Source organism: Rhinoderma darwinii, chromosome 9, assembly GCF_050947455.1.
Source record: "Rhinoderma darwinii isolate aRhiDar2 chromosome 9, aRhiDar2.hap1, whole genome shotgun sequence".
Taxonomy (NCBI): domain Eukaryota; kingdom Metazoa; phylum Chordata; class Amphibia; order Anura; family Rhinodermatidae; genus Rhinoderma; species Rhinoderma darwinii.
In genome coordinates, this window is record NC_134695.1 from 26,565,027 (window position 1) to 26,574,664 (window position 9,638).

General features: G+C 45.0%; 1 protein-coding gene across 1 annotated transcript in view; it reads right to left on the reverse strand.

The window, feature by feature from the left end:
• The window catches only part of SF3B2 (splicing factor 3b subunit 2), a 77,462-nt gene extending 69,053 nt beyond the window's left edge, over positions 1 to 8,409 (reverse strand). Inside the window, exons 1-3 of the mRNA XM_075837402.1 lie at positions 8,306 to 8,409; positions 3,959 to 3,996; positions 3,676 to 3,723 (exon numbers count right to left, since the gene is read on the reverse strand). Coding sequence (XP_075693517.1) covers positions 3,676 to 3,723; positions 3,959 to 3,996; positions 8,306 to 8,324 — 105 coding nt within the window. The 5' untranslated portion in view covers positions 8,325 to 8,409. The remainder of the gene's footprint in view (positions 1 to 3,675; positions 3,724 to 3,958; positions 3,997 to 8,305) is intronic.
• Between the last annotated feature and the right edge of the window lie 1,229 nt (positions 8,410 to 9,638).

Below are 9,638 nucleotides of genomic sequence, written 5' to 3' on the forward strand. Positions count from 1 at the left end.
CGATTTCAGTTCGGTTCGTTCTGGTTATGCAGAATATCTTGCCCCCCCTCCCTTTGGGGTAGCTCCATATGCCCAATTTTCCCTTTCCGCTATAATTTTGCATTTTGTTCCGAAAGGACTGCCTTTTATGGATAGCTTTAGGTTCAGGAAGACTTTTCTTATCAGCCGCTTTTTCTAGAATAGTGTCAAGTTCTGGTCCAAATAGGTATTCACCCTGGAACGGAATCCCAAAAAGTTTTGTTTTTGAGAGTGGATCTTCCTTCCATATTTTTAGCCTTAGGGCCCTTCTGGTTGTAAAAGATAGAACATCTGCTCTTAAAACGGTTTTAATAAATTTAGCGGAAGACTCAGCCAGGAAGCCGGTTGCCAAAGAAAGAAGAGGGATGGAAGCAATAATATCCTCTAGTTGTGCCCTCCAGTAGGTGAGATTCTAGCTGCCAAAGCCATCTGTAAATAGACCTTGCCACGCAAGCGGCGCTGATGTTGGCTTGCAGGAGCACCGTATATGCCTCCCAAGATTCTTTGAGCAAGCTGTCTGCTTTGCCATCTAATGGATCCTTCAGTTGTATGGACTCCTCAAAGGAGAGCAAAGTTTTCTTCCCCACTTTGGCCACCTGAACATTAATCTTGGAAACTTCCATCCATTTAAAATTCTGCTGGAAGGGAGGTTTTTCAGAAGATTTCCATTCATCTACGATTAGGCCTAGTAGATTTTCATGTAAAACCGATTTTTTTTGCTCGTAGCCCAGCGAACATCTTGTCCTGCACTGAGTGGACTTCCTGGATCTACCCTACCCTCATAGTACTCCTAACAGCATTAAGCAGTTCATCCATCTGGTCTAATGAGAAATAGTATTTTTCGTCTCTCTTAAATGTAGACATACACGGTAGTTCTCCATCCTATAATGTTACCTCTGATATAGAAGGAAAGAAGTTCTCTCCCTTTGAATCAGAACCCTCCGTAGAAATCTTTCCCTTTTTTGAGACGGGAAGGGGGTTTTGTAGATATAAAGGACTGAGAGAAGGTTGCAAGTGATGACTGAATCCTGCCTCATCCATAATGGAAGGCTGTTCTCCATAATACAATTTTTCCAATACACATCTGACAAGGATTTCTTATTAGAGGATGGTAATTTTTTTTAAAGCAAATAGCACATTTTACGGATTGAAGAATCCTTCTTAGATTTCTGAGGTGGATCCTTAACTCTTAAAGGGAATGTGTTGCCAGAAAAACATGTTGTTTTTTTTTAATTAAACATTTAGTGTGTAGGTGATTAAACATTGTTCAAATTTTTTTTATTTTTTTCACGAGTCAGGAAATATTATAAATTAGATTCTAATTTATAATATTTCCCATTGCTGGTCACTAGATGGAGCTATTCCCAAAATTGCAGCATTGCAAAATTGGGTAAAAAGCCCTCGCTCTAGTGAGCTCTCAGCATCCCCCCCCTCCTTTATCCTGGCTAGTGCCGGGATAAACGAGGGGTTTGAACGGTCTAACCTCCTACACTGTGTGTCGCCATTTTTTGAGCTAACACACAGTGTAGAAGGTTAACATACAATAGTAAACGTACACAAACACGAACATACATTGAAATCTCTTACCTGCTCCTGCCGCCGCGGCTCCCTCCGGCCCGTCCGCTCCGTCTGCTGCCGCTGGTCCAAGTGCACAAGTCCGGAAGCCGCGACCGGAAGTAGTAATCTTACTGTCCGGCCGCGACTTCCGGTCCACAGGAAAATGGCGCCGGACGGCGCCAATTTCAAATTGGACTGTGTGGGAGCGGCGCATGCGCAGTTCCCACACAGACGGCGTACACAGAAGTGGATGGGACGGGAGCCGTTCGCAGTCCCTATGGGACTGTGGCTGCCGTATTCCATGTCTGTATGTGTCGTTAATCGACACATACAGAAATGGAACAAAAAATGGCAGCCCCCATAGGGAAGAAAAAGTGTAAAAATAAGAAAAAGTAAAACACAAACACACAATTAAATATAAACGTTTTTAATAAAGCACTAACATCTTTAATATATGAAAAATAAATTTGTGATGACACTGTTCCTTTAAGAGATAGAGAATAACTCTCAAATCCCCAAGTAAGACCCGTAACAGAAAACTCACTAGGCCGGGGGTCCATAGAACCAGGCTTTACAGCTGGTGTCTCCTGTTCAGACATAATAGTAGCAAGTACAAGAAAGTCGTCCTACCTGAAGAGAGTGAGTCTTGGACCAGGGTGACCTTTTAACCCCAACCACCGGGATCCGCGTGATTTTCTCCTCCAATGGGACGTTGATCCTCCTTTTCCTGCTGCAGTCCCCTCCTGCTTCCTCGACCATGTGGGAGGAAGCGTAGGATGCCAGGACCGAAGTCGTCTAAATAGGTGGGCGCCGCCATTGCACGACACGACATTACACGTGACAGGAAACATGTCGTCACATGGCCGTAAGCACGTCATACGAAACTGGAAGTGACAACGTACACGTCACATGCAACACGCGCCGGAGCAGCTACCGGAAGTCGGACATCCCCCCACTCCAGCTAGGAACATGGTCCTGTGATGCCGGAGAGGAAGGTGGAAATCACAGCTAGGGAACCAGGAGGAACTGGAGCGGACACCTGAGGTCCTGCTTTACCAAGGGCATAGGAGGGACCAGAGGCCGGATCAGCGATCCGGGAGGCATCAGAAACAGACTCTTACAGGTAAGAAATCCCAGCTTAACCACCATAGAAAGTGCTACAAGGAACGGCAGCAATCCTCTTGCATGCCCTAATAGGGACAGACAAAATACTAAGGATGGGGGGGGGGGGCTATTTAACCTCTTGTTGTTTCCTGTCCCTATTAGGGAGGGGGAGCCCCAACCTCCTGTGGTGTAGTCATGGATGGGAAGTTGAGAAATAGTAGCTATAAGAGAAGAGATCTCAGAAATTGCACTAATATAATTTGTATCGCAGAGTGAACATGAAGAGCACATATAATACTTCCATCTATATCTATTCTCTGACAGAAAAGCCAGGGAGAAAAATACATCTGCTGGGTAGAGATGTGAAAATATGCTACACCAACAGACACGTTTCTTACCTAAAAAGAAAAATAGAGGCTGAAATACAAATCCATATCTTATCCTCAATAGACATACGTATTATCTAAATACGCACTAGTCACATAGAAGAAAAGCAGTCTAAGGCCAAAAGGATCCAAACATTCCACCACACAGGCTTTGTAATAATAGAAGGCCACTCTCACAGCCAAAAACAATATCGGCATGATAAATTCCAATGACAACTTTTGAGAGTTATTTCTATTAAAAGGTCATTGGGTGCACATTTCATAGCAATTTTAAAGGGGTTCTCCCAACATTTGTGGAATATCCACTGAAGAGGACCACTACCTATAGGGAGAACGAGAGTCCCCCACCCCCCTTCTACCAGGTGAGGTGGCCGCTACATCCGGGTGGTTATTTTATGGCAAGGGAGAAACAACTGAGCAAGCAGCCACTTGAAAGAACATGGTTCAGGGGACCTTGGTCTCCCAGAGGTGATTGTCCCCAAAAGCAGATGTATTCCTGTAGATATGCCATAAAATATCTACGGTGGGAAACCCCTTTAATAGGCCAAGGAACAAGACAGAATGCAGAACTGGCACAATAGGCAGCTTTCCTTATATTTAGAATTCTCACCTGGGCCAGTCTTGAATTTGTGGCTGACATTTCCCCATCATCACGAGCCTAAAAATATACAAAAAAATATAAAAAAAGTTGGACCCAAACAAGAAGCAAGTCCTGGTGATGTTCCTATTATTTTTGGAAATGTTCCCTTTTCAGTCTGGATCCACTGCTTTATCGGGGAGCTATAGAATTCACCAGCATTGTCCCCCTTATACAGATTTCCCCTGAAGTTCCGTAAATGTATATAATGTGAGTGGGAATAAATCATTACTGTCCTGTCATGGATGATTGTTACCTGTGCTGAAATATGTTCCATCCCGTCATCTCTGCTCCCTGAAATCACAGACAAACATTACAGTAAAATAAAACATCCCTTACACACCTCGCCGCTTCCATATAATGGGCAGATTCGGACATGTCGTCATTATTACAAATAGCAGTTCTAATACGATCTGGAGAATGAATATTCTACAACTGGAAGATTTTCTAAGCAACAGTGAACAATCGAGACGATATCTAGAACAATTTTTATCCAAAGTAGCAAAAATATAACAGTGGATGTGGTCACTGGAGGCAATCTACATGTCAGTGAAGAATAAGCAGCTTTATATAGCGCCAACATATTCCGCAGCTCTTTACAGTTAGGAGAGCCCTGCTCACAAGACTCTGCAATCTTAGGAAAATGGGGGGACCCAAAATGTCAAAAATGCTTTTCCAGTAAAATGGTCCAGCCATCTTTTATACACAGGGGGTAGTACATAAAGTGGCATGAGCCGGTCACCAGCCGGTGTCTGAGTGTGACAGGTATGAAGGTCATTAGGGTGCAGGGCGTGTGGGGGAGGCTGCTAAATGAGGGGGGGGGGGTCAGGTTCTGATGACTAATGTAGTAGCGGAGCCAAGGAAAAGTCAGGTTAGGCAATGTGATAGGCCTGTCTAAAAAGATGGGTTTTCAGGGAACGCGTAAAACAATGAATGTTAGGAACTTATCAGATTGTCCAGGGTAGCACAGAGGACTGGTGCAGCACGAGATGTTTTCTGTATGACGCTGTCCAATCAGCATACAGCTTCTCCCCCTTCCCAGCAGTGATCATATAGTATACAGCTTCTCCCCCTTCCCAGCAGTGATCATATAGTATACAGCTTCTCCCCCTTCCCAGCAGTGATCATATAGTATACAGCTTCTCCCCCTTCCCAGCAGTGATCATATAGTATACAGCTTCCATTCCCAACTGTTTTCAACTGGTGATATCCCCGGTTATTTCTCAGCTAGCTCAGCTTTCATCTCTCCAGCCTCAGTCTCTCACACTGTGTGAAGCAGGTTCATGCTGATAGGTATCGGGTAGTCCGCCCTCCTACGATGACGTTGCAGGCCATGTGGCGCTGCAGACTGTGATTGGCTGCAGCAGGCTGCTATTGGCTCAGATGAAAAGTCATCCCAGGAGGCCGGACTGCAGAAAGGAGGGCGTTCTGGGTAAGTATGATTTCCTTTTTTTTACCAGAGTTGCGATTTTTGCGGAATAATCGCTGCGATTCCGCCGCATTGAATTCAATGGGGAAAATCCGCAACAGAAAAGAAACAAACTCGCAGCATAAACTGACCTGCTGCAGATTTAAATTCCGCACCGCGGGTCAATTTATTAACGTTTGCTCTGCGTTTTTTTTCCGCAGCTCGGGCATGAGATTTTCTTAATCTCATCCACTTTGCTGCTACTGTAAATGCTGGAGAATTTCCGCACAGAACTCCGTTGCGGAAATTCTGCAGCGTTTACACAACGTGGGTAACCGGCCTTATGGTTAGATCAGGTTTAAAAAAGGAGGGAAAAATCCCAGGAGAGAGGGGATAAATGGGTTATATGGGGACCGAAAAGTATTAGCAGTGTAATCACTGCAATATGTGAATACACACGCTAATATACATTCCAGTCCCGAGTCGCGCTGATTGAGATTTTAATAGATTTTTATAGCGCTGGCAAGGGAAACGGAAGTCTAGTTGCGGAATCATCCTTCATGGCGACACGTCATATAACCGGCCCAGCCGTACTCTATGTACTACTGCTACATGGATTACATAGAGTACAGCTGGGCTGGTCATATGACGAAGAGTTGTGTCGCCATGAAGGATGATTGTGCAACTATACCGGAATGTATATTAGCAAGTGTACGGACATACTGCAGTGAGTACACTGATAATACTTTTCGGTGGCCACATAATCCCTTTAAATATTTTAATTAGGTGACTAGTGACAGCTAGGGAGAAAGACTGGGCGAGGTGTGAGAGAATAGGATCACTAATGCAGGCAGTAGCAAAAAACAGAGAGGAACCTAGACTTCTGTTAGGGTAGGAACACACGTATCCGCCCAGGTAGCCGCAGGGAATTTGGCCAGAAAACCGGCACCAAATTGTGGTGTGGTTATTCAGACGGCATGAAATACCGCAGCAAAAGTCACAACACATAGCTCTTTGTTGCAGGTTTTACCTACCCATTGAATTCACACAAAACCCGCAACAGAAGAGCAGCCATTCCGCAGCATAAATGGATATGCTGCAGTGATAAAAACCACACCGCAGGCCAATTTATTAAGGATTTGTTCTGCGGATATTTTTGTTCAAATCTCAGCCATACTGCTGCTACTGTATTACGCTGCGGATTTCCGCAATTAATTTCTCAGTGTTTCCATCCGCCAAGCGTGTTCCCACGCTTATTGGGTCAAATGCTGAAAATGAAGTGGGAGTGCGAGAGGGAAGGGGATCGAAGCTACTTTGGGACTGGGAGACAAAATCATGGCAGATGTCGTCAATTTTAACATGAAGCCCCCTGACAAGTGGTGTATAGTTTAAAGTGTAGCAAAACGTTTGACAAACTTCTGACATGTCATAGTGACATGTCAGAAGTTTGGATTGGTGGGGGTCCGAGCACGTGTGAGCGCTCAGCCGCTTCGTGTGTGTTCGGCTTTTTCCGGAAATGAATGTATCGTGTAAGGACTCAATACAAAGCCTATGAGCCCGTACTCCGATACATCGGCTTTCCGGAAAAAGTTGAACAGACATGAAGCGGCTGAGCGCTCACACTAAATATTCAGCTGCTTCATTCTAGAGATTGGTGGGGGTCTCAGTGCTTGGACCCCCACCAATCCAAACTTCTGACATGTCACTATGACATGTCAGAAGTTTGTCAAACGTTTAGCTACACTTTAATCATAGCTCTCCTACTAAAGTGAGGGCATACTGCCAATACATGTCATCTCTTATTGGTCGGTGGGAATACGACTGCCGGGATATCCACTAATTCTTAGAACAAAAGGGCCGCAGCACTAATCAAGCGCGGCAGCCTTAAGGGTATGTTCACACGCAGTAGCAAAATACGTCTGACATTACGGAGCTGTTTTCAGGCGAAAACAGCTCCTGAATTTCAGACGTTTTTGTAAGTACTCGCGGTTTTCGCAGAGTCTTTTACGGACGTTATTGGAGCGGTTTTTCAATGGAGTCAATGAAAAACGGCCCAAGAAGTGACATGCACTTCTTTGACGCGGGCGTCTTTTTACGTGCCGTCTTTTGACAGCGACGCGTAAAATGACACCTCGTCTGAACAGAACATCGTAAAACCCATTGCAAGCAATGGGCAGATGTTTGTAGGCGTAATGGAGCCGTCTTTTCAGGCGTAATTCGAGGCGTAAAACGCCTGAATTACGTCTGAAAATAGGCCGTGTGAACATAGCCTTACCGGTTTGCCCTGTACATCGACACTCCTGGCGACCAGTAGGGAACAACACAGTCCCTCTCGGGATAACATCTCGTCCAATGCGAAGCTGCAGCGGTCACATCGGACAAAACGGGTGCGTTAGGGTTTCGAAAAAAAAACAAAACAAGCTGCTTCTTTAATTATTTGGTCCTGTTCTAGATAAGCATAGCGCCAAACACGTTCGATCATTGCATAGCAACATAAAGCCTACAGTGATCTCCAAGTGCTAGCGGACATCAAAATGAGGGAAACGACTGGCAGAAAACCACTCCAAGATGGAGCAAGATATTAGGGAAAGCATTTATTATTAGAAGAGTAGACAATTCCCTGACTGGGGTAAATGGAGGGAACAGAAGGGGGTCCCCACTCTGAACTACAGGCACTACGATGAGCGTCCCTTAGCTGGCTCTTTACTGAACTTACTGGCAGAGGTATGGCGCTGTGGAGAAGATTTATTAATACTAGTGAAGGAGTCCATAGCAACCAGATTCTACGCCATTTTTTAGAGGTCTTACGGAAAACTAAAGCAGCAACGGGCAACGCTCAGCTCCTGTTCTGCACTAGTTTGCCCCCCCCTGTATGCGGACAGGGGAATCATATTGGTACATGAATCCCACAGCGTCACATTACTGGTCATGAAAACCAAGCAAACACAAGTGGAGAAGGGATCCGGTCTGTAACAGCATTTACTTCACTGCAGGCAAAAAAGCAGCAGCCTTATAACCGTTGCTCCTCGGCTGTAGCCCTGAGCAGCCCCGATCTCACTAGAAGCCGCAAGGAAAGAGTCTAATCGCTGTCTTAGCTCCATGCTGCCGGGCCCTAGGCCAGCGCTTATAACCACACGGCTAGAATCCCCGCCCAATGCCCGGCACATGTGTACCTGCTCATTGTAATTTACTCACCATCTGTAATTTCCGCCATGTTCCTGCTTTACCAAAGTCGCGTTTGTGTGCAGAGTCGCGAAAAGTGTACGTCATCAAAAGCGACCAGCGGAAGAGGCGGTACTACATGCAAAACAACATGCGGGGGCCATGTTTGTTGAGGGCAACTCAGGGTTCAGGATGATAGTGCGCATCAGATAGTGCATCATTCGAGGCCGGGAGGATGAGATTTTAGAGGCATGTCCTGCCGCCTCTGTCTTGTTAGTGGAGCTGCTGAAAAAACCTGTAGATTATTAATAACCAAGCCTGAAAGCAGTCGCCTCCCTCTCATCAGACCCCATATATATATATCACCAAAATATACATTAGACTAAATTTTTAGATGAGTGTATCAATTGATACTCGGCCAGTAAATGTATCCAGATCCAAATCATAGGTTATATCGGAATGAAGTAAAGGCCCTATTAATTTTGGCCGATGCAACAAGCGCTGATCAACAAGACAGCTCCGCTCGCTCATCTCCATACGTTATTATCATGTCGGCAGCGCGTCTTCCTGTTTACACAGGAAAATGTGCTGCCGACAACGATAATACTTCATATTTTTTATACGATCAGCAGATGATTGAGCGTTTGCTCGTTCATCTGCTGATCGCTGCCCTCATTACACAGGACAATTATCGTCAACGAGCGTTCTATGAATGCTTGTCTGCCCGATAATCGCCCAGTGTAAAAGGGCCTTTGGAGACACTGCTTTGTATACCCAAAAATACTCCTCTAAGGTTTATTGACCAAAGCAATTACAATAATATCTTTGTAAAAATGGTGTAGACTTGATTTCATCCAATCATTTACAATGTGACAATGACTGGTTCAGCCAATCATTTACAATGTGACAATGACTGGTTCAGCCAATAGCGTACAATAAAAAGATATTCGTACTGAGCCAATCATAGGCTGAAAAGACTTTTAAATGTAAAACTATAATTCTCATGAAATACTTACGTCATCTCTGCACCTGCCACAAACAGTATCCATATTCCGTATCCATATTGCGGGGTTCCGTCTGAGGTTTCCGTCGGGTGAACCCCGCAACGGAAAGTCAAACTGAAACCACAACTTCCGTTTCCGTCACTATTGGTATCAATGGTGACAGAAACATTGCTAATGGTTTCCGTTCGTCACCATTCCGGCAGGTTTCCGTTTTAACGACGAGTCGAATGCGCTATTGAGTCCGTTGGAAAAACGGAAACCTGTCGGAATGGTAACAAACGGAAACCATTAGCAATGTTTCCGTCACCATTGATACCAATAGTGATGGAAACGGAAGTTGTGGTTTCAGTTTGACTTTCCGT